At 41.5% G+C, this 25718-nt stretch overlaps 1 protein-coding gene across 15 annotated transcripts in view; it reads left to right on the top strand.

The window, feature by feature from the left end:
• Nucleotides 1-25718, top strand: part of SH3TC2 (SH3 domain and tetratricopeptide repeats 2) — a 54667-nt gene that overhangs the window by 15086 nt on the left and 13863 nt on the right. For 7 of the 15 annotated variants that reach the window (XR_015167673.1, XM_086412344.1, XM_086412340.1 and 4 more), the window contains 10 exons: nucleotides 658-785; nucleotides 4650-4755; nucleotides 6408-6551; nucleotides 8150-8351; nucleotides 9124-9197; nucleotides 11028-11223; nucleotides 17943-18076; nucleotides 20904-20945; nucleotides 21070-22767; nucleotides 22877-23057. Coding sequence is in view for 11 of the 15 variants with exons in the window: in XM_086412344.1 (XP_086268470.1) it covers nucleotides 658-785; nucleotides 4650-4755; nucleotides 6408-6551; nucleotides 8150-8351; nucleotides 9124-9197; nucleotides 11028-11223; nucleotides 17943-18076; nucleotides 20904-20945; nucleotides 21070-22767; nucleotides 22877-23057 (2905 nt within the window). In the remaining 4 variants the exon portion in view is untranslated. Of the gene's footprint in view, nucleotides 1-657; nucleotides 786-4649; nucleotides 4756-6407; nucleotides 6552-8149; nucleotides 8352-9123; nucleotides 9198-11027; nucleotides 11224-15002; nucleotides 15133-17942; nucleotides 18077-20903; nucleotides 20946-21069; nucleotides 22768-22876; nucleotides 23058-25718 lie in introns of those variants that run through there. The other 8 variants (XR_015167675.1, XR_015167674.1, XR_015167676.1 and 5 more) reach the window with 3 other exon arrangements.

Raw genomic sequence — 25718 nt, 5'->3', positions numbered from 1 at the left:
AGTGGTAAAGAATCAGCTTGCAATGCAAGAGATGTGGGTTCAATCCTTGGGTTGGGAAGATCCTCTGGAGAAGGAAATGGCAGCCCATTCCAGTACTCTTGTCTGGGAAATGCCATGGACAGAGGAACCTTGTGGGCTGCAGGAGGCTGGTGCAACTCCATGGAGTTGCAAAAGAGTCAGACACAACAACAGCAATGTATAATGCATAAAGTACTTTATTACATATCATAAATCTGACATATAAATACTCTTCCATAAATACAGATAAATTTCATATTCTTTGGAAACTTTCACAAATCATCCACAGGAGGAAATATATGTTTTAGCTGATTCTTTGTGGTACTGTTCCCTCAGGGCCAGCCAGCTAGGAATATACCCTGTACAAACAGAAATAACCAACCCAACTGTAGCAGTTCCTGAGATTCTAGGACATTCTGGGCTTCACCATTTTTTGTTTTTTGTTTTTTTTTGAGGGGGGAGAAGTTTCAAGAATGTGCTCAGAGAATTGTTAAGATTACTTAACAATTACTTAACAATCTCTAATTGATGAGACCGTCACTTTAGGGAGTGGATGTGGGAATCATTGGGGGTTACCTAATTCTTTCTTCCCTATTACTACATTTCCATCCTGATCTTTCTCCCTCTATTCTCTTTAAGATCTGACACTCTCCTTCAGTGTGAAGAGCCGCTCCAGAAGGTGTGTAAATGGCCCCTTGCAAGAAGCAGCCAGGAGGCGGCTCTGGGCGCTGGAGAATGAGGACCAGGAGGTGCGTGCATTGTTTAAGGTGAGCTTCTGGGAGCAGTGCAACCTCATCTTTTGTCCTTCCACTACCTACACTCTCCCCAGCACCTAGGACAGCGCCAGGAACAAAGTCCCTCAAGAAAACTTCTAACTGAATGCACAATAATGTATAGGTTCTCTGCTCAGCAGGAATGGGTCAGGAGTCAGAGTCAGAGAAAGCTTCATTTTAAGTCTATTAATTTTTGATCTTCATACTTCTGTAGAATGGGAATCATTATAATATAAAGTATATTTTTAAAAAAATGCTGTGAATTTGACTCTTAAAATTGTGATAAAATATACATAACATTTTCAGTTTTAACGATTTTTAGTGTACACATCAGTGATATTAAATGCATTTATATTATTGTGCAACCATCACCACTATCCATTCTGGAATTTCTCATCATCCTGGACTAAAACATTGTACCCACTAAACAGTAACTCTCCTCTATCCCCTTTCCTCAGTCACTGGTAACCTCTAAGTGTACATTTTTAAGTACCAAAGTTACCAATCAAAAATTAATAGCTATAAATTTTAGAATGAGAGGAGGAAAAGACAATAAGATAAACCAATTTCTCATCTTTCATAGTAGGTAGATAGTATCTTCAAGTTCTAGACCAAGGAAAGAGGGTATAAGTAAATTATTTATATTTTAGGGGGTACTTCAGTCAGTCAGTTCAGTCACTCAGTCATGTCCAACTCTTTGCGATCTCATGAACCGCAGCACGCCAGACCTTCTTGTCTATCACCAACTCCCAGAGTCCACCCAAACCCATGTCCATTGAGTTGGTGATGCCATCCAACCATCTCAACCTCTGTTGTCCCCTTCTTCTCCTGCCCTCAGTCTTTCCTAGCATCAGGGTCTTTTCCAATGAGTCAGCTGTTTGCATCAGGTGGCCAAAGTATTGGAGTTTTAGCTTCAACATCAGTCCTTCCAATGAACACCCAGGACTCATCTCCTTTAGAATGGACTGGTTGGACTTCCTTGCAGTCCAAGGGACTCTCAAGAGTCTTCTCCAACACCACAGTTCAAAAGCATCAATTCTTCAGTGCTCAGCTTTCTTTTTAGTCCAACTCTCACATCCGTACATGACCACTGGAAAAACCATAGCCCTGACTAGATGGACCTTTGTTGGCAAAGTAATGTCTCTGCTTTCTAATATGCTGTCTAGGTTGGTCATAACTTTCCTTCCAAGGAGTAAGCATCTTTTAATTTCGTGGCTGCAATCACCATCTGCTGTGATTTGGGAGCCCCAAAATATAAAGTCAGCCACTGTTTCCACTGTTTCCCCATCTATTTGCCATGAAGTGATGGGACCGGATGCCATGATCTTAGTTTTCTGAATGTTGAGCTTTAAGCCAGCTTTTTCACTCTCCTTTTTCATTTTCATCAAGAGGCTCTTTAGTTCTTCTTCACTTTCTGCCATAAGGGTAGTGTCATACTTGCTAGGAGAATTAAAGTCAGAAATAGTTAGAAGTTGCTGCAAGTTGTTAAAAGAGATGGGGGAAAGAGAACACTGCTTTACATATTAAATTAGCATGTTCTAGTTATTTTACAGTCTCTGTATGAATTTGATACAAATTTAAAAGAGGAACATACTCTCTTACTCAGCCTTATAATAAAAAATAAAGTGTTTGGTTTTTTAGGAGAAGTAAATGAGATAGTATCTGCAGAGAGCTTGGTGTTTTGCTTGGGTGGTAGGATGTGCTCCAGAAATAGTAGATATGTTATAAATTGCAGAGTGGTTTTGTTTTTAAATTTCCAGAACTCAGGAACTTGGAGAGAGTTGCACCACTGAGTTTCTTTTAATTTGAGTCACTTTTGACATGGGCAAGAACTGGGTTTGGTGGTGCAAACTGGCCTGCAGGGGCTTACAGTCAGTTGAATCTGAGATCCAGTTTGGGTGTCATGGCCTCCTTGACTTCCCCTGTCTGCGCTCTGGCATCCTTGAGTATAAAACAGGGATAATACCATTTCCTATTAAATCTGAAATGCCATTTGATTATAAATTTATTATTTTGAGAAGGAAAATAAGTGATGACAATTATTTATGATGTCACGCTTCCTCTTATTTTATTTCAGAAATGGTTAAATGTGATAAAAGTGTATTTGGAATGGGTTAACTCCTCTTTTCATAGGGTTATTGTGAAAGTTAAATGAAGCATTACTTATCAAACTGTTGCTGAAGTGCCTGGTGTGTAGTAAATTTCTTGTAAACCAATTTTTACCAATTTTTACCTCTTCCCTGACTACAGGATCCACATCTCCCGAGGACCTGAGGCCTCTTGGGGCCTGGGATGGGAGAAGCTCAGAGATGACTTTGCTGATGTAGGGGCTTTTTCTTTGATCCTTCTGTCCTCTTCTTTCTCCAAGGTTGGATTTCAGGGGTTGATGAAATCAACCTCTCAGGATAGGATTTCAGGGGTTGATCTTTGATGGTAGGACCTGGCCTGGAGGGAGAGGGACTTTCTGATCATAACTTGTTATAGTCAAGTCCAGAAGCTTGGACAAACAGAAGAGAAATGTTTTAGGGGAAAACCAAGTCTGGGCAGTGATTCAAGCCTTTTTATTCAGGTATTTTAAAAAGAGGGGTAAGTGTTGCAGGTCTCTTCTTGCTCTGTTTGTGTGTAAATTGTATAGCCTTTTGAAGGGTAGTTTGGCTCCTGTATTTTAGGATTGAGAACGTGTATTCCCAATTACACTTCTTGGAATTACTTGTGTCAGAACAATCAAGGATGCATGCAAAGATTTAGATATGGGGTGTTTATCACAGTACTATTTAGGATGTTAAAAAATTAAAACAAGTCAAATGTCTAATCATAATAAAACATTAAGAATTAATTATCTTAATGTGACAATGGCACATATAACCATTAAAAATAATGCAGATTATTTAATGACTTGGGAAATGGTTCATAAAACATTGTTTAGTGACAAACTATTACAGAACAACTTAGTAATGTGATTCTATTCATATAAAAATAGTTATGTAGAAACTCATGTTCAGGATAAAAGGTTCAAAGTTCATAGACAAAGTTGTTAACATTGATGATCTCTAGGAGGAGGGATTATGGATACTTTTTATTTTTGTATGCTTTAGTTTGTCTGTTGGCTGGTTTCATAAAAATAATTATTAAACAGAGATTCACAATTGAATTTACTTCCAAAGTGCCTTCTGTGATGCATTCTTCACCCTCTAACATGTACTTTTTTTTTTTAAACACAAAAGATAACATTTTCTGTGCACAGTTCTACACTTTGGCTTCTTTTTGTTGCTGCTGTTGTTTCTTTCAGAGGGTACATTTGGAGCCTATATCAGTTCACAAAGAGCTTTTTTATGGATATATAATATTATAATTTTATAATATATAATGTATCCATTGAATGGATGAATCATAATTTACCTTAACCAGTCTCTTATTGATGAACATTTAGGTTATTTCCTTTTTGTTTTTCTGGTGATGTAAAAAATCTACACCAGAATTGGTGAAAGTGGTTAAAAGGTACAAGCTTCCAGTTATAAATAAGTGCTGGGGATGTAACATATAGCATGGTGACTGTAGTTAACAATACTATATTGAGTATTTGAATTACTAACAGAATGGATCTTAAAAGTTCTCATCATAAGAAAAAATGAATCTGTAATTATATGAGGTGGTGGATGTTAACTAAACTTACTGTGGTCATCATTTCATAATATATACATGTGTTAAATCATTATATTGCACACTAAAAATTAATACAGTGTTATATGTCAATTATATCTCAAAAAAAGAAGTTCATGCACAGCATGTTGTCATATGTGAACTTGTTCACAGAATACTTCTGTCATCCCAGACTGACTCACTGTTCTCTTTATTCAGGACCTCTCAGCCAGGTTGGTGGGTATCCAGTCCCAGAAAGCCCAGTTCCTCATCACCTTTAAGACTATGGAGGAAATCTGGAAGTTCTCCACCTACCTGAACTTAGGTATGACATGGAGCAGGCAGGTAAAGGAGCACCTGTGTCTCAGATCAGCCATTTTGTAGAGCTTGACATTAAGGAATTGGTGTGGCTCTGATAATTAAAAGAAATAGCACTTAATTGGATGCTCTAATTGAAATATCACAAAGTTCCTGGAACTAAATCTAAAGCAGATACTGCACTGAAATGTCACATGCAGCACTTCTTTGTTTCAAGGAGATATTATTAGATGATCATTTAAAACTGCCCAATAGTTATTGTTCATCCACAAAATTCAAAATAGAGATAGACTGAAAATTTATGGTTAAAAAGAAAAAGAAACCAGCCTTAGGTAGGATCTAAATAGCTGTTCAAAATAGTTCCAGTTCCATCTTCCATGTTTTTGTAAGAGTCAAAGAAAGATATAGGGGAATTGTCTGCTAAAGGGGCCGCAGGATGCAGGGTTTTCTACAAGGTAAAGAAGGATATTGGGGCACAGCACCAGTACCAGTGTGGTGGGAAATAGTTTACCTATCATCTCCATGGAGGGTAACTCATGATAGGGAAGTTACAATTGCAAAGCAAAACCAAACAAAGCAAGATGAGGCCTCTTGAATTGATGCATGTTTTACATCTCTTAGACAATGCTGGGCTCCATGCAAAGCGCAGGAAGTGATTTCATGCAGGGGAGGAGGGTCAAGATGGCTCTTCACTAGAAGCCGTAAATTCTTCTCTTGTAGTCAGGGTGATTTTCTGCTCTCCATTCTACCCATTTCCTTCTGTGACCATTAGAGATCCTTATTATTCAAAGTATGCTCCGTGGACCAGCAGCATCAGCATCAAGTGGGGCTTGTTAGAAAAATGGAATCCTTAGCAAATGAACAACAACAGGCCCACTCTAAACCTACTGAACCAGCATCTCTATTTTAATAATGTCCCAGGTGATTTTTTGTGCACATTAAAGTACGATAGGCACTGTTACAGAAGATACACAGGGCCTAAATCAGTACAATGGAGAGTCAGAATGGAAAAAGACAGGTTTTGCATCTTATGAAAGTAAGGAAGTCTAGAGAAGAATCAAAATTTTAATACAAGTCATTTAAATTTATAGGAATGTTTAAAATACTATCCATTATCATTACAGTTTTGCAATTTGCATAGTTTTTAGTCTGGTTTTAACAAGTGAGATCTTACTGGGCATGAGGTAAGGGGAAGGTTAGAGGAATGTTAAAGTAAATCCTGACTCATTTATGGATCATAGAGAATCTCCCTGGCCACTGCATCATCAGGGATATAAGAATTTGGATTTGATCAGGGGAACTTTAAGGGGGAACCAGGAACCCCCAGAGTCAACATTGTAATCTTGGAGATTCCTCTATGTGAATATTATAGAAAGGTAGTTTGGTTTGATAATCTCATTCTGCGTTTATGGAGACTCATAATATGTTGAAAATAAACATGATTTAAAAATGATTTGTACTTCCAAACAGATGCTGAGAAGAACTAATTAGTTTTAGAAAATTTCTAGCTACCTCTCTATGCTCTTCTAATTCCAGTTAAATGTAGTCAGGTTAGGGATGAAAGTCTGGGGGAGAAATTCAAGTGGGAAATTGCTCACCCTAATGCTCAGCTAAAGGCAGGAATCATGTTGTTGAGGAATCCTGTTGGGCTTGACTTAGGCTATGTATCTACATGTCTGGAGCATCTCCTTTTTGACCACAAGTACTGGCTCAACTGCCGACTGGTTGAGGATACAGAGATCCACGTGTCAATAGATGATAAACACCTGGAAACCATATACCTGGGACTCCTGATCCAGGAAGGTGAGTATGGTGTAGGGGTGGGAATGAGGGTCTTATCTGGATATTTGTTATCAGAGTCCTTGCAATAGGATACAGAGGGAAGCAAAAAACCATTCAAACATGAAAATATTCACAAACGAATCCACCTGTTATAGTGTTATTTCAAGCGTCTCAGTTTAACATCAATATCACATGAATAGCTCTGTTGGCCAGCCTCACTGATTGTCTGATGTTGGAACCACTTAAGAATTTTTAAGAAGATGTCCATGTCAGGGCTCCACTGGGGTCAGTTTATCTCCAGAGATGGGGGTCAGGCTTTGATATTTTTCAAAAGTTGCAGATTATTCTAATGTGCACCCAAAATTAAAGAACCACTCTTACAAAAGTTGCATAATTTCATGAGATTGAAGAAAGTGATGTTGGAAAACTTCTTGGAACATCCACTAATCTGTTTACAAGGAAGGATCAATCCAGGCTGCAACTAACTGTTTAACAACTGATGACATCATAGTGAAAGAGTCAATTCCTAGGCAGAAGTCCAGGGTCCCCAAGGAGGAGATAGGGGTCTGGGGCTCTCGAAGTGAAGATAGGGGTCTGGAATTCTCAAGGAGGAGGAAAGGACAAGCTTTTTTGTCTACATTCCTTAGTCTTAGTCAACTACACAACTCAGTTTAAACTCTGTACTAGGGATTATACTTTCATGCATTGGAGAAGGAAATGGCAACCCACTCCAATGTTCTTGCCTGGAGAATCCCAGGGACCGGGGAGCCTGGTGCGCTGCCGTCTACGGGGTTGCACAGAGTCGGACACGATTGAAGCGACTTAGCAGCAGCAGCAGCAGCAGCAGCAGCAGGGATTATACAACAACAATGTATACTGCTTGAGGACAGTTCCTCCTTCCTGTAAGATTAGTGACAGGGGGGTACTCTTTCTGCCCTCTTCTGATGTCTATGTCAGAAGCTTTCTCTTTTATACTATAATAAAATTTTATTACACAAAAGCTCTAAGCGATCAAGCCTCATCTCTGGCCCCAGATTGAATTCTTCTCCTCCGAAGGCCAAGAATCCTGGTGTCTTTCGTGGTTCAGCAATAACCTTTCAATAGACACAGTGAAAGAGCCAGATTTCTGTAGAATATTTTGCAGAATAATTCTCTTTCTGATTGTATCACATGAATCATACATGAAAGAAAAACTTTCATACTGTACAACTATAAAATTTAGTTGGAGAAATTATATTCACCCAAATCAACTTAATTTATTCTTTTTTGATCTTAAGATTAAGCATGAGGTTGCAATTATAACTGAAGTTCTCTTAAATATATTTTCACTAACTTTGTTTCATATTTTCTCAAGGTTAAGTCCCAATTAAACCTCATTCTTGAGAATTATTTGGAATTTTTGGTGCCTATTTTAAGTGAATTCCCTCTCAGTTTTTTTTTTTTTTGAACCTGGTACCAGTTTCCTGGGGTCACAAAGACCTCCTGTAGTACCTCTCCCTGGACTGTGTACTTTATTTTCAGGAAGAAAAGTATTTGGGCTCTGATGGAAATATACATAGTGGATACTCCCTTTTCACTGCCTGCTACTCCTTGGAAAGAGCTTTTCTCATTATCTACAGGTCACTTCTTCTGCAGAGCCATGTGTTCTGTGGCTCAGCCAGCTGAGAAGGAAGGGGAGTATTTGACACTTTGCAAGAATGAGTTAATCTCGGTGAAGATGGCTGAAGGCGAGTCTGAGTGGGAAGCTGTGTCCTTGGTGACAGGTCAGCGGGGCCTGGTGCCAGTGTCAGCCTTGGAACCCCTGCTTCTCCCTTTCCACCAGTGAGTAGCCACTCAAATCCTGGGAGAGGGTCCCAGAGCACACTGAAGTCTGCACAGAACAGACTAGGCACATTTGTAGATATGGACATGCATGGTGCCAGGGAGGGAACAAACCTGGATGTTTTTTATCTTTTTTGTTTTTTTTAACAGTCAAGATTTGCACAATTAGATGAAATAGAGAAAACCCAAAATTTCAAATGGACGTTGCATCAAAGAATAAATACACTGCCTGATCTCCAATACAGTGTTTGTGGGGACTGGGGACCATTTGTACCAGAGTCACTTGGAGATTTTACTACAAGTTTACACCCCTGGTCTTTCTCAGTCTCTCTTGGGGTTGAATCCAAAAATCTTCAATTTATGTAAGCTCCCCTTAAATATCAGGGGATGTTTTTCACACTAAAGTCTGAGAATCCTTGCTGGGAGGAAGTATAAATTCCAGCAGAGTGACAATAAACATGATTCCAGGTCATGGGCCCTGTGTGTCAGAGAGTCTGACAGTAGAATGGAGTGGGATCCTTTGTTAGTTATTTAACTGGCAAACTAATTGCTGAGCTAGAAAATACCCTAGGCCTGTTAAGCTTCCCTCTTTTTCATAATGCTTGATAAAAAGTAAGTTCTCAATGAATGTTTGCCACTATTAAAATTAGAGTAATCTAAATGACAATAATACTTATCATTATTACCATCATTGTTATTTTAATGAATTATTCTGTTCACTTTTCAAATTTTTTGAAATCCATGTTTGCAAACACTGTGTTTCCATTTGCAGGTGGTTCCTAAAGAATTATCCAGGAAACTGTGGCCTTTCCAGGAAGAGGGATTGGACAGGCTCTTATCAGATTGGTATGGCTGAGTTGAAGACAGTATTAGTAGGGAGATAATATTGCTCTGCCTCCTACTTTATCCACAGATTTGGAGTCAGTTGATGTGAATTCCTGTCTTATCTCTGCTGTTGACTCCATTTGGGGAAGTCAGTTATACCATCTGTAGACATGGGTTCCCTTGCCTGTGAAGTGAGAGGTCTCAGATCAGGGCTATACTGTAGCTATAAATGCTTCCAAGGGCAGGCAGAACACACAGATGCATGGAGGGCCTGAATGGAAGATGTTAGGAAACGGTGGGGACCATAGGGTTTTAAAAATATGTGGGTGAAAAAGAAGCCCCATGTAGGCCAGATGTGGTCTGCAGCTGCCTGCTTTCAATCTCTAGTCAAAATGTTTTCTAATTTCCTTTAGAATTTTGTGCTTAGGAAGATTAAGAATGCTTGACACATAGTGGGTGCTCAGTAAATATTTGTTGAATAATGAAATTCATGCATACATATATGTGCATAAATATACACATACATTTTAGTTAATCTCTCTATGTATGTGTGGGTATATATGGGCTTCTCAGGTGGCTCAGAGATAAATAATCCACCTGCCAATGCAGGAGACACAAGAGACATGGGTTCGATCCCTGGGTTGGGAAGATTCCCTGGAGAAGGAAATGGCAGCCCACTCCAGTATTCTTGCCTGGAGAATCCCATGGACAGAGGAGCCTGGTGGGCTACAGTCCATAGGTTCACAAAGAGTTGGACTTGACTGAGCATGCATGCGATGCACATACTTATATATACATATACACACATAAATATATATACACACACACATATATATACATAAACACATACATATATATCTGTAAGTATATTTATATCTACTAGATAATAAAATTTAATGTTTTCATCTTCATCCCTGGAGCTGCCTTACCACACCTAGCACAAAGTGCAATTTTTAAAGTTCTGAGCTCAAATAACACTTAAAAATATGCAGAGGGAATTATCAGATCCAGACAGTAGATCTAATCAATAATTGACCATAAACAAGATTTTTATCTATCTGAGGCAGTATGGTCTTGTAGTTAGGAACATGGGGCTGTGAAGTATGTTCTGGGTTCAGATTCTAGCCCTACAACTTAAAACCAATGTGACCTCAGCCTATTCGTGATATGCCACAACTTCCTCAATAGCAAATGAGGTTACTGTAAAACCAACTTCAGATTTGTCATGGGAACTAAACTAAGTGACATCTATAAATCACTTAGTACAGTTTGTCACATTGTAAGTGTTTAACTCATGGTAGATACTATTAACCCCCAATGCAGTGGGAACTTCTGATTTTGAAGACACAATCAACAGCTAGGGAGTTGGACAGTCATAATGGCCAAAGGAGCCAGAAAGAAGTGGAGAGATCCTACAGTGGTCCGCACCCTGGTCTGTAGATCTGTGCTAACCATGATGAAGTGTTTGCATGGTAATGGCAAATAAGACAAAGAAAGACAATATAGTGAGCTTTCCAGTTTTACACAAGCTGCCTTTATTCTGTTTTAAGAAATACCTAGTATTCTGAGATTATATTTCCTACATTTGTTAAAGTTTCTTTTATAAAACAATGGTAAAAGTAGATGATATTTCCTTTTTTGAATTTCCTAGATTGGCCAAATGAAAAGCCAGTTACCCTGGATCATTCCTGCCAATTTCTTTTTTTTTTTTTTGAAGAGGGGGGAGAAATTTCACTGGTCCTTAAAGTTCTAAAGTCTTGGGAACACTTCATTTCATATTACATTGGAAGCTAGTGAGTGGCTCAGCTGTTTCTGCCTTATTTGGTTGACCTGTGTGCTGTTTTCCCACAGGCAGAGGAAAATGTAAGGCCTGGAAGGAATATGAGAGGGAAGAAAAGGACGAGCTGAATTTCCACCAGGGAGAAAGCATTGAGATCATCGGCTTTGTCATTCCTGGGCTTCAGTGGTTCATTGGGAAGTCAGCGCTCTCAGGAGAAGTGGGCTTTGTGCCTACCAGGATCATAGATCCTGATTCTTATTCCCCAGTGTAAGTATGACAGATAGACCGTCTGGGATGTGCTGGAGCAGGGCCACTTTCCCCAGTGGTCCTGTCCCATTCTGTGCAGGTTGCAGATGAGCTTCAGGGCTTCCTAGTAACACAAAGCCATAAGAGCACATTCTGACAACCTAGACAACATGAAGAGTGATAGGAAGGGAAAGATGAGTGACCAGGAAAGGAGTCAGTTCATTTCAGCAGATGGTCATTGAGGCTTTCCTCTGTGCAAGGAGAGAAGCACAACCCTCCAAACTCAAGGCCCGCTTTTAGACCTTCCCATCCAATCAAGGGGCCCCATCAAGGGAGTGCATGCACAGGGACCTGTAGACTACTGCTTAGTAAATGGAGGGTTCCCTCTCACGTAGGTCTGTCTGCTGAAAGTTCAGTGTGGGAAGTCAGTGTTGGCCAGGATGACAGAGTGCCTCTTTTACTGTTTCCTGCCTTAAATCCAAAAGGCTTGGTTCTGAGGCACAGAGCTACCATGTGACCAGTCAGCAGCAGGTGGCAAGGCTGCTCCAGCCACCCTGTCATAGAGTCCTAGAATACCTCCAAGTCTCTCTGGGTGAGCGTCTTGCACTGGGATAGGAAATAGTGAAAAGCCTGGGTCCAGGAAGTACTAGAGGAAACACCAAGTAGGTGGCTAAACTTGAGACACTGTAGCCCTCCACGTGGGGAAAACATGGCCCAAGCAATGCCTTAGGCTCTGAACACTCAGACTGGAACTCCTTCCCTCACTGAAAGAGCCACTAAGAGTGAGCCAAGAACAAGCTTTTTCCTTTGTAGGGAGAGGGGAGAGAAGGTAATTTTCCCTACACAAACATGTGGGAACCCAGGTACCTCTATAAGAGGAATGAAATGCCAATGTAAATGCTCTGTAAATGGGAAGAACCATTTACAGAGCAGAAGAAGAAAGAATGTAGTGAAGGAGACAACTAAGGAGGAGGAACTACTAGCCATGTGGGAGATTGGGGGATGCTTAACACTGTGAAAGGGCTTTGAGATTGACCATTGAGAAGTCACTGGTCATGAGGAGGTCACTGGTCATTGGAAAGTAGCATAGCTCAGTAATAAAGAGTTTCAGAGCCAGATTTCCTGATAGGCATTTATAGCCACAGGAGCACATCCTGTGTCTCCATTAGCTTACCAGTGGGTGACTTCGGATATGTTAATTTGTCTCTCTAAGCTTTAGTTTTCTCATCTGCAAAATACATAGTGTTAGTATTTGCCCATAAGATTGTCTTGAGTTGAAATGAGCTACATGTAAATCCCTTAGAATGGTGTCTGGCATAGTGTGTGTGAGGGTGTGTGTGTGTATTATGATCAATATGCATTAACTCTTATTATTGCTGTTACTGTTGTGGGTGGTAATCTTTGAGAGGCCATTAAATAGGCTATTGAAGGTAGGTGTCAGATTTCATCAATTATATTGGACTTCTGTACCTCATACCATGGGCTTCCCTGGCGGATCAGCAGTAAAGAATCTGCTTGTCAATGCAGGAAACACAGGTTCAATGCCTGGGTCAGGAGGGAAGCTCCCCCAGAGAAGGAAATAGCAACCCACTCCAGTAGCCTGGCAGGCTACAGTCCATGGGATTGCAAAAGAGTCAGACATGACTTAACAACTAAACAACAACCTCATACCATGCCTCAAATGACAATAACCCAGATTAATTAACATAAATTAATCTGATCATCACATTTTAGCTGGCTTAGTTGCACAGGACACACTCATCCTGCAGAATATCATCCCCTGTATCACAGAGGTGGTAGGACACCTTCTCCTTACTTGCACAGAGTCACCTGTTGGCCTCTACCTGGTCACCTGTGGGACCCCATTTACCAAAGATTGCACATTTGGTAGGGAAGGAAGGGGAGAGTGGACAGGAAACAGAGAAGGGTGGCAGAGGGAGAAGGGAGGGGTACTTGTTCATTGCACACCTCCAAAGCACTCTCTAGATTACAGACACTCTCAAAACACAGCAATTGGATGAAAACCCCACAAACAACCTGCCTCCTGAAGCAGCCATGGTGTGGACTAGGAACCAGCCATCCCTGTGTGCTGTGCTGTCCCTGTGATCAGGCCACTGGGTGTCACTCTTAGTCTGTGTTTGTTTGGGGTCAGGTCTCTGAAGATGGCCCAGCATTTGCTGAAGTCTCCATCCTCTCCTCTCAGCTTCTCTCCCTTTGATGGTTTTTTACTCTCTGAAGTGTTACTACAACATATGTATGTATGTATGCAGGCATGCATATATTTTTTGATTTAACCAAATCGGCTGTGTATTGACAACGAAATTTCTCAGAAGCTGTTTTCTGAGTCAGATTTAGGTCATGCCTCTGACACATGGGAATGGGATCTTGCTTATCCATGGAAGCAAATTTTTGTGGGTGTCTTTTTTTATAGCTCAGGTTTCAACATCAGCTACCTAGTTTCACAGCAACAGTAGCTGGAAAACCCGTTCTTAAACCTTGGGCAGGTCTGTCTGAATAGACAGTCTGTGTTTGACAAGAGTGACTTTAAAGACTATCACCCTTTTGAGAGTGACAGAAGGCCACATTTGTCCTCTTTTTTTTTGTTTTTAAGCATTTAATGTGTTTGTGTTTGAGTTTGTGTGTGTTTTAAGTGAAAAAAAAGTCTTTAGATATAATTGAAGATGCCTTTTTACGCCCTCATACTTCCATTCTCTGATCCTGATTCCATCCTATAGGCCAACACTGTTTGAAATTTCTAGTCTTTATTCTGATACATTTAAAAAATTGACATTTGTTTATAAATGAAAATACTATGGTTTTGTGTATTAAAATTTTATATAAATGTTTTTTCTACAACTGGCATTTTCTGCAATTGACATTATAAATTTAAGATTTATTCATGTTGTAAAAGATATAGCTCATTTTCATAAAGTGTTACTTACAAGAAATTTATATACTCAAATGCCTACATTTAAAAATAAACAAGATTGAAAGATTAATGTACTTGAAACCAGATATAAGAGAATAGGAGAAAAGCCAATATTTCGTGGTATTAAATGTTAAAAAATTTCTTTGTTAATCCCCTCTTTTATTCTTATTGTTTATCTGTGTCTTCTTTATAATTCCATTTCTTGTGGCATCTATTTTTGTTGATGAGAAGTTTGCTGTTTCATAACCATTTCTTTGCAGTAGGTAGCTTTTATCTCGCTGTTTTTGTTAAGGTTTTGTTTTGTTATTGATGTTTTGCAATTGTACCGTAATATATCTAGCTTTGATATACCCTATTATTTATAGCAAGTTGTCTGCTTCCTTCTCCATCATGTACGCCTCTAGGTAGATATTTCAGTGGAGATCTGTGAGTTGGTAAATGCTTTCCATCTCTTTAAGATACTTAAAATATACTCTTGAGTGATCATTTACATAGGTGTAGAATAATATCTTCAAAGTGTAGAGTGAAAATTAATTATTAATATAAAATTTCAAATCCATTTTGCCAGAGTTTTGTCAATCTTATTAGTCTTTTCCGAAAACCATTTTTTCTTTTGCTGACCATCTTTATTGTTTGTTTCCTATTTTATTAATTTCATATTTACCTTTCTAATTTTTCTACTTTGCTTTTATTTCATTAATTTATGTTCCTATCCTTTATATTTAACTCTTTTATTCCATGAGTTGAATAATTAATTGATAATTGAACCCAGAAAGAATGATTAGGAGAAATAGAAAATCCAAAAAGACTTATAACCTTAATGAAATAGAAATCATGTTTAAATTGTATTATTTTTATTTATTTTGCTTAGGACTTGGTGTGCTTCTTCAATCTGAAGACTCATGTCTTTCTTCAATTCTGGAAAATGCTCAGTCATTCTTCCTTTGAATATTGCCTCTCTCTCATTCTCTTTAGTCTCTCTTCTGGAATTCCTGTTAGAGGTATGTTGGACTTATCATTCTATCCTCAATCTTGCTTAATCAGTTCCTTTATATTTTTCATCTTTTATCATGCTAGGCTATATTCTGGATGATTTCCTCAGAACATTCTTCAGTTTCACCAATTTTCTTCTCTATTGTGACTAAACCTGTTGTTTAACTTTACTCATATGGTCCCAAATGTCCATGCTTTTATTTTCACTTCTAAAATTCATATTTTACTATTTTTCACATATTCTGTTTCTGCTCTTATAGTCCCATATTTTCATTGCAGCTTCTATTCATTCTTTTTATTTCATTATTTTAACCATGCTTATTATAAATTATCTTCAGATTACTGTTAGTTCTATTGTAGTGTTGATCTACCCATTTGTGCATTTGCTGACTCTCTGTGTCAATAGTTCATTTTCTTGTGTGGTTTGTATTTTCAGTTATGTGAATGAACTGTCAACATTTTAAAAGATGGTCTGTGCCTGAAGCCTTGACTACAGAAAGCATTCCAGCAGAGCAGTTTTGGCCTTTGCTTTCCCTGGAAACTTAGAAACTCAGTGGTTCAGATCTGGTTCTCTGATAGGGTACTACATTGTTCAGTGTAAATTCATATCCCACACCTTGTAATAGTGTAAGCCTAGGTGTCTTATTTTTTCCAGGAACTCAGACAGACAGAAAGCATGTTCTTGGCAGGTTATGAGAAGTTTCCAATCTCCTTTTATAGAAGTTGCAGCACTTCTAGATTTTAGGCCACAGGGAACACAAAGCTATTTTGGGAGCTCCATTCAGCTTCCCTGCTTCACACAGGTCCAAAGTCACATTCTGTCCCTAAGTGGTATTAGCAGGTCAGCCCCACCTCTGAGGGCCAGTGTCCCAGCTGAGAACCACCAGCATCTCTGGACCATCTACCCTAACTTACCAACTTGGCTTTGGTTTCTCCTTTTGTTTCTGGTTCCTAGGAATTTCCCTTTTTCTCTTTAAAGTTAAATACTATATTAAAATGTTTATCAGATTTTATCCATGCTTTGTCTATGTATATGGTGGCAAGTAGCCCTGTGCTTCAGCCTGTTGTATTTCTAGAAGCTCTACCACACTCCTTCTAAGGATCTCCATGCCGGCAAGCCCTAATGTAATTTGTCAAGCTTCTTGGACTCTTAAGTATCTGGGACTCAGGGCATTAGCATATTAGCCATAGGCAATGGACACAGAGGCAGAAGACCTCAGCTTTGATCTCAGCTTTACCACTTTCCAGCTGTGTAATTTTGAGCATGTCACTAAACCTTTCTGAATCTCCATCTACAAATATGAATAAAAATATCTACATCATAGGATTGTTATGAAGAGTAAATGAAATAGTAAATTAAGGAATGGGATCATATCATTCTTTTTATCTCAAACAAGTTTAGATGTAGAATTCAATTACATGCTCTTGTAAGAATTGAATATCTTAAACTTCCGGGGAGAATCTGGAGGTCAAGCCAGAGAGATAGGGGTTCCATAAGACAGGGAGGCTTGGCGTACTGCAGCCTAGGGGGTTGCAGAGTCGGACACAACTAAGCAACTGAACTGACTGACTTAAGTATTTTGTCAAGAGCTATAGATGTCAAGACAAGCTTTAGTGCCAGTTCTGCCTCTAATCAGAGTTATGACCTTGAGCAGTTCACATTAGTGGCTAGTTTTCTCAACCAGAAAACAGCCACTAAAGTGGCTGACTTTCAAACTGCATTTACCTGAGCTATGGAGACAATGGGTAAGTGGCAGACCATGGCACTGCATCCCAGCCCCTCCCTTAACCATGCTTGAAGTAAAGAAGCTCCTCTTACATCCTGCTTTATGGTTACCTAAGCACAGACTTTATTTTTTTGTACCTCAGTCTCTTCCTCTGTAAAAAGGGAATAAGAATAGTATATGCATTATAGGGCAACTGCATGCATTAAATGAGTATCTGATTCATAATAAACAGCCCCCACAAAGTATTAGCTGGTATTAACACTTAGGCTTCCAAGTTATTTTTGTTTTAAAGCTGGATTCTGAAGTTAAAAATATATTGGGAACAAAGAGATATTTATTAAATGTTGTCTATATGGATACTGGACTGAATACTTTCCAAGGCACTTCTAGTTTTCATGTTCTTTGATTTATGACAGGTATCTAGCTGACAAATTGGTTTTAACAATTAGTTTATACAGTAAAGTGAATATACAGAGCTCTATTATTTATAATCATTTCTTCTAGCCCCCTGGCCTTCCTTCTACCCACTTCCCATGCCTTAGCCTTCTTTCCCTCTCTTTATGGTGCATAACACTGTTGTGCTGTGTCATGGAATCTGATGTCAATATCAGCTGTGAAGGGTTTCTTCTGACTATAGTCAAGCTTTGTCCGTTGTTCCTCTAAATTGTGTCATCAGTCCTGAGTGTTTTCTTGAAATAATCTGTCAAAGAAACATCTTTTAATGGTCCTTTTCCAACCCTTGCATTTAGGACAGCCAGTTCCTATTTCTTTCCTTAGAAATGGTCACCATGTGGTCTCACAGAATGGGTAGGGGTTGAAGGAAGGGGTTTTGTTTTTCTTGAGAGATGGAGATTTAATTGGAGGGTTGTTTTCATGTGCCACTTCTTCAGCCACCACATAGGTCGGTTCTGCACAGATGAGGTGCCTCCAGCTCTTCTTTGATGTATAAATAAGAGCTTTATACAGATTTCAGCTCTGACTGTGTAGGTTGATGGCTTCTCTGTGTCCTTCACTGCATTCTAGGGTGAAGAGAGGAGGTCGTGTCTGAAACCTTGCAGTGATCTGTGTCCATGTCTTTTGCCTCAACACAGGAGCAAGAACTCTGCCTTTTTCAGTGATGAGGAAAAATGCTCTCTGGGGTTCCTGGGAAGTGACAGGAAAGCTGAGTGTGTCAGCTTCCTCCGCACACTTGCTCAGACTGACATAACATCTGTCTACCAGCTTAGTGAGTATTTGCTTCTCAACTGCTCCCCCCTGCCCTGAGAAAGCCCAAACTCCTCAAGATTAAGGAATTGTTCCTAACCAAAAAGTACAGTATCTCTAAAGTCTAATCACATGCATGTATGTGGGGCTGTGATCACAGTTCAGTTGATGACCTGGGTCATATTTGATTAGCAGCATTTTCACTTTGGATTTCAGATGATTCTAAAGTCACAAGGGACTTGGTGCCTAAAAACTATGAGATGTAATGAAATCAATTCAACTATACAATGGGAGGCTGGCCATATTGAACCTTCCATTCTAAACTGGAGAAGAAAACTTCCTGGGTTGTGGCTGAGGGTCTTCCTCCTAGGGCTGAAGTAGGTCTGGCCCCACAATAATAAAGGTGGGGCCATAGAACATTATAGCTGGAAAGACCCTAAGAAATGACTTCTCTCATTTTATAGATTAGGAAGCTGAGGCCCAAGTGAATTAGTGCCTGAACCAGGATAAGAACTGCCCTCCCCTGTCCTCTAGTCAGGACAATTCCTACTTCACCACATTGCCCCTGACACAAAATGACTTTGGACTGTTGGATATGTCAGCTTTGGGTGAGTGAGGCGCCTCAGTACCTAGCACAGTTTCAGTGGTGTCTGAATGACTAACTGAGTGAATGAATGACACTCCTTTCCCTTACTTTGTGAGGGGTCCCCTGCTCTGTGTCAAGAAGTGCTTCATCCAATGACAGGGTTTGAGGAAGGAGTCCTATTTCTCCTATCTCTTCAGTGATGGGGATGCTGTGTCCACTCCTTTGTGGCCACATTAGATGGCACACATTTCATGGGTATGGCCAGAGATTCTGCAGAAGGACTCACAGGCTAGCCTCTGGAGCAGAAGTGGGAGTTAGAAACTTTCTCCAGGCACAGGAACATTTGTGATTAGCACCTTGCCCAGGTATCAGCACTAGCCCTGGCAGCACTTTCTTACTACAGGCAGATCACACTGCTGCACCAAGCTGAACCAGGAAGCTGAAGTTATGAATGTAGCCTGGTAGTTTGGAGCCAAGGTCTGAAAATCAAGGATTAAGGGCCTGCTTTGGAGGTAGGGGTGGTTGCAGACTTGGATCCAAGGTATCTGCCAACTGTTGACCCAGTGCTTGAGGGAAATCCAGGGACAGGTCTCAGGCAGCCCATTAGCTCTTATCTACAGACCAAGGGTGCATCTCTGCTGGGTGGCGGGCTGCACTTCATGGCTTCACAGGTTGTCCCTGGCACCAGGGCAACCAGCAGAAGGGGCATCCTATCGGTAAATTCCAACTCCCCCAAGGCCTATGCCCTGTAATTCTTTCTCTGAGAGGAAGCATTTTAAAAAAATTCCTACATTATTTGTGTTCTTGGGGGTCCTGGCCTAAAGAGAAATGGTTGCAGTAGGGCAGGCACGTGTCCCACAACATCAGTGAGGGACAGGTGCAGGAACCCAGAGTCCAGCTCTCTAGCTCTGCTGTGTTTGGCTGTAGGACCTTTGGGGGTTGCAGATATCAAGTACCTTCAATGACACTCACAGAAGAAACCTTCTCCTGAGAATAGCAAGTGGAGGCTTCACTTGGTGAGGGGCCTGCTACCCTCAAAGTTCACTGGAGAGCTTAGAGTAGGGGCACAGGTGGCTGGCTATTGCTTCTTTGCCAGGAAGAGGTAGAATCTTTTTTCTAGCAGCCCCTGTTCTATGGAGCACAAACCTGGCCTTCACCTCCACAAGCTCCACTGTGGCTACTTTGGCCAAGGGGGTCAACTTCTTTGCTGCCAACCCCAAGGTCATCTTTTTGGTTCTCACCTTATCTTATTTCACTTTTGTTCACTTTTGAACACGGTGAAATGTGTTCACTTTTGTTATCTTGTTCACTTTTGTTCACTTATCTTGTTTCACTTATGTCACTTTTGTTAGATGGCTGCACCATAAACCACCCTGGTCTCCATGACTCCTCTTTTCTCTGTGCCTTTCCAGTCTCCTGGATTGTCTCTCATCTGCCAGTAAAATGCTGATGTTTTCCCAGCTCATTCACAAATCTCCTATAACCACTCCTCCTCCACCTGCTTTGCTTTTCCCTGCAAATCCTTCTTTTGGGACTTTGAGACATTCTTTGTGACATAGTGTCAGTCACAAATCCATGTTTGCAAGTCTCCACTTTTCTGCTTGGCCACAGATCTATTTCATTCTCTGCTAGAGCTCCTTCAAGTACTACAAATTCAAAATGTCTAAAACTACTAGAGATTGTGCTTTCTCCCACCTCATCCCACCACAGTACTTCAGGGAACAAGACTTAGGAACCTCAGATGCTTCTTTACCTTCTTTTCTTAATTATTGACATTTGATCACCTCATCCTATCAAATTTACAAAGCACATTGTGCACACTGAATCTATCTGTTGAATGGGTGGATGACAGGAAGGAAGAAGGAAGGCTGTACACATGGAAACGAGAGGCAATGCCACATGCCAAGAGCGTGCTGCTCTGTCATAGACTCACTGAAAGATTTGGGCCTTAAGATTCTGTCATCACTCCTGCCCTGCATACTCACACCTCTTGGCATACAGCTCCTGTTTCTGTCTTTTCTTCTCTGACTCTGTTCTTATTTCTACCTCAGTTCTCAACTGTATGGTGAGTGGGTTAAACCAGATAATCTTTAGGTCCCTGCAGCACTGATGGTGAAGGGGAGATGCTGTCTTGTACTTTAGGGACGGCAGTTGGTCTGAAACACAAAGTTTCCAAGGGGCCACTGGTCTAGGGAACGCGTGCAGGCATAGGCATGCTGGACCATTCTGACCTAACTCAGGTCTGTCCTTCATCTCTATCCAGGTGGGTTTGAATCCATCCAAAGTCTTCCAAACGATCTGAGCGGTGAGTAGAGATCATGCTGAACCAGACCTCCAGTCCTGTGGGACAGAATCTTGTCCTCTTGCCAAGAGCTGGCCACCATAGTTGCAGGTACTTAGTGTTGCTCAATTCTGCCCGTCCCTTACAGTGTCCCAGTCCGAAGGCTTCAAGGAGACCCGGCCTGGTGGAGCCTGGGAGGAGCATCAGGCCATGGGCTCCAGACAGTCCAGCAGCTCTGAGGACTCTAGTCTGGAGGAAGAGCTCCTTTCAGCTGCCTCAGACACCTATCATCTGCCAGAGCCTGATGACCTCGATGACCCAGAATTGCTCATGAACATGAACACTGGTCAGGAGGAGGAGGAGGCTGAGAACTTCGCCCCCATATTGGCTTTTCTGGATCATGAGGGTTATGCTGACCACTTTAAGAGCCTCTATGATTTTTCCTTCTCTTTCCTCACGTCTTCCTTTTATAGTTACTCTGAGGAGGACGAGCTCATGGCCTACCTGGAGGCCTCGAGGAAGTGGGCCAAGCGGAGCCACATGACCTGGGCCCACGCCCGGCTCTGCTTCCTCCTGGGTCGGTTAAGTGTCAGGAAGGTCAAACTCTCTCAGGCCAGGGTGTACTTTGAGGAGGCCATCCACATTCTCAACGGGGCATTTAAGGATCTGTCCTTGGTGGCTGCCCTGTACATCAATTTGGCGGCCATCTACCTGAGGCAGAGGCTGAGGCATAAAGGCTCATCCTTGCTGGAGAAGGCAGGTACCTTGTTGGCCTGCCTGCCTGACCGGGAGTATAGTGCCAAAAGCGAGCTGGATGTGGTGGCCTATGTGCTGAGACAGGGCATCGTGTCAGGCAGCTGCCCCCTGGAGGCCAGGGCCTGCTTTCTGGCCATCCGATTGCTCCTAAGCCTTGGCCGGCATGATGAGGTCCTGCCCTTCGCCGAGCGCCTGCAGCTCATCTCTGGACACCCTCCCACCTCAGATGCTGCAGCCACCATCTTGAGTTTTCTCTATGACAAGAAATATCTGCCACACCTTGCAGTGGCTTCTGTCCGGCTACGTGGAACTCCAAGTGTCCAAGGGATGGCCCTTCCAATTTGGCAGGTCCACCTGGTCCTGCAGAACACCACCAAGCTCCTTGGCATCTCCTCCCCAAGCTGGGGTGAAGTTTCTTCCCTGTCTTGCCCGGCACTCAGGCAGGCACTGACTTCCTGTGAGGAACAGGCAGACTGGAGCACCCAGAGGGTCCTGTGTCTCATCCTGTCCAAAGTGTACCTCCAACACAGATCTCCTGATGGTGCCATCCACTACCTGAGCCAAGCTTTGATGCTAGGCCAGCTGCTGAGTGAGCAGGAAGCTTTTGAGTCTTCCCTCTGCTTGGCATGGGCCTATCTCTTATCCAGCCAGCCAAAGAAGGCTTTGGACATCCTTGAGCCATTCTTATACTCCCTGAAGGAGACAGAGAGTGTTATCCACAAAGGAGTGGTCTATAACCTCATGGGACTTGCACTTCAAGGTGAAGGCAGGGTGAACAGGGCAGCCAAGAGCTATCTTCGGGCCTTGAACAGAGCCCAGAAGGTAGGGGATGTGCGCAACCAGGCAGTGGCTTTGGCCAATCTTGGCCATCTGACCCTTAAGTCCTGGCCTCAGCAGCCGGCCAGGAACTATCTTCTACAGTCTGTGCAACTCTATTCTACACTCCAGGCCAGCATGGAGACAGACATGGAATTAGTACAGGTGCTTCTCTGGTTGGCTCAGGTCCAGGTATATGGACGCCAGCTGGCTAGTGGCCGCGTTTGTTATGAAATGGCATTGCTGTTTGGCTTAAGGCATCAACACCTGAAGAGTGAGTATGTCCTGTGCTGCTGAGATGCTTTAGAGAAAAGTGTTAGAGGACATTTTTTTCCTTTGTCCTGTCTCCAGTCATCTCATCCATGTTCCTGCTTTATGTTCAGGTCAGCTTCAGGTCACCAAATCCCTCTGCCATTTCTACAGCTCTGTGTCCCCAAACCCCGAGGCATGCATCACCTACCACGAGCACTGGCTGACACTGGCTCAGCAACTCAGAGACCGGGAGATGGAGGGGAGGCTGCTGGAGTCCCTTGGACAGCTCTATCGGAACCTAAATACATCCAGGTGAGTGCAGGCTCAAGGACTCTCCTAGAAACATCTTTCCTTCATTAAGGAGACTCAGTATACTTTCCCTCACAAAGTTAAGTCCAGATGTACATGATGTGTTTGTGGCATCATGGAAAAGAACGTGGTCTTTGCAGCCAACCCACATTGTAAACTCAGTGCCACCCATCACTTATTAGCTGTGTGACTTTGGGCAATTTTTACATTTGCCCATGCCTCTGCTTCCTCACACGGGACACTTGGACAGTGCCTGATAAGGCTCGATCATGTTGGCTGTGTTACAAGTAATTACCTGTGTGTCTCAATCCATCAGATGGATGTGGCTGACGATGCATAATTCAGAGAGGTGGCAATTACTATACTGAGGACCATGGAACCCTCAGGAGGTCTTCATTACCTGAGGACAGTTAGTATTAGAGAAAAGACACAAAGTAAATAAATGCACAGAAAGCAGGGGTATAAAATTTCACAGTAAAAAATTTTGATGGTAACTTACCTTTAAAATGAAACTGGAAATGATGAAACTAAGTTTATTTTCACTTTTTAGTTAAGAAGCTAAGGTTATAACTGCAACTGTGCACTAAGTCATAGACTAAACATAACAAAAGAAGTGTTTGGTGATTGACTTTTCGGGACTCTCTTAGAAAGGCTCATTTTTCAAAAATATCCCAAAACGTAACTGTTTTACCCAAAGGCTTTTTTTTTTCACTCTTGATATTTAAATTATTCTCAAGTGAACTATCCTGCCATCTCTTGCTGATTTTCCTTTCTGTCTCTTCACTGATCAGATCTGCCTGATCCTCATTTGCCAGTGGCATGGCCTGCAACTCTGCTCTCTAACAAGCCTTTAATTGATTCCATTAAACTCTGCATGGTTTATATTTAATTATATACTTTGCAATAGATTAGCATTGTAGCATTGTATTCATAATTATGAATGACTTCTAACATGGGGTAGAGATGATTGCTAGGGTTCAGCAAAGAGAAGTAATTGAGGAAAAGCTATTTAAATGATAATTTTTGCTTTTCTACGCAATGTGGTAACCTTGGGCACCTGATAAATCGGACCACTAATAATCAGATAATGAAATCTTTCTTTGTCTTTCTTTCTCCTATTCTGTCTCCCTCTCCCTCATCTCTTCCCTCTCTCACAAGAATCAGGTATCCTCCAAATATCCCATTGTCTTTAGTCCCAGGAATGGAGTTTTGGATCATTGCAGGCTGTGAGGGGCCACGAAGGCTGGCCCCAGCCCCACTTTGTTTCTGTTTAGAACACCTTAGGGATCTGTATAGTTTTGGAGCAGATCCAGAAGGTAGGCTTAAATTAACCTTAGAGATGAGATAGTCATGTATTCATGGTAACACATAGTGAGAATGGGCTTTGGGAAAGTTGACTTTTAAGGGACAGGAGTATGGGTGGCAAATATGTGTCAGGTTTATTGCCACCCTTCCCTGTGTGCAACTTCAATCTCAGATTAATTGCTGTGCAGTGATTAATCACCAACCCAGCTGCCATCCTTTCTTTGCTCACAGCCTTCCTCCTGCCTCCAGTTGTCAAAAACCACTGAAATTCTAAGTGAAAAGCCAAAGAAAAAGCCCTTGTTGCTGTCAACAGAGTGCAGAGGCCTTTCTTAAGGCAATATGAAGGACCACTGGATTTCTTAGGTGTGGGGAGTGATAGAGAGAAGAGAAGGTGTGGAGCTGGAGTTGCTCCAAGAAGTGTCTGGAAGTCACAGGCCACAGAGCAGTGAGAGAAGAGATCAAAACTGGATTAGGAGTCAGGAAACCTGAGCCTGCCATGAGCTTATAATGTGTCCTTAAATAAGCCATTTCTCTTCTTGGTTCCCCCATTTATAAGGTTAAATTGAATAAGGTGCCTTCTTGTTCTAAAATGTTAAGTCTAGGATGAGCCAGCTATGCTATGCTGACACTGGTAATGGCCGTGTTAGTATAAGAATTCCTGCTGCCTCCAAAGAGTCTTGAGTTTTGGAGGCAGATTCTTAAAGTTATGGGCCTTCTAGATCAGAGACCTAAACTTTTGGGGATTTTTAAAGACTCTGCAGTAGCTTCAGAAGATCATAATGTAGTGACTGTAAACTCCAAGTGGGTAGACCTGGTGTCTAGAACAGAGAGACATACATATTTGTGTGGGCATAAGATGTTTACCCCTTTTCAGGATGCTCAGTTTGTCAAGGAGAACATACTATAATGCTACATTTATTTAGCGTCTATCAATCAACTACTCCTGCAAAGCCTTTGTGTAAAAGAATAGAACAAAGACCAGCTAACAGAAATAGATAAACAAGTGTTTCCATGCACCTGGAGGTGGTTACTGTAATTTAGCTCTAAGCTTCCTGGTAGCTGAGGTAAAAAGGGAAAAACCATATGAGGTTCTCACTGTCTGATAAAAAAAAAATATAAACAAATGTATCTGTTGGAGCAAATTTGTTCCTGGCACTGACTTCTAGGAAGAATTTATTAAGTGGGTTTGATGTAATGGTTTTTTCAACTAAATTCTCCCCATGGGATTTCCATTCTTACAAAGCTCAAAGCCATATCAGGCAAAGGCATGAAGTGTTCATGGGCGAGATGGCAGGCATCTGCCGGGGCAGGTTTGGAGGGAGAGGAAACAACACTTTCAGCTAAGGGTTGGTGGATCTG

This window comes from Bos grunniens, chromosome 7 (genome assembly GCF_055505025.1).
Source record: "Bos grunniens cultivar Pamir isolate PY7600 chromosome 7, Bosgru_T2T1.0, whole genome shotgun sequence".
NCBI lineage: Eukaryota > Metazoa > Chordata > Mammalia > Artiodactyla > Bovidae > Bos > Bos grunniens.
Note: the sequence above shows the minus strand (reverse complement) of the source record. Positions and strands in the feature narration are given on the sequence as shown.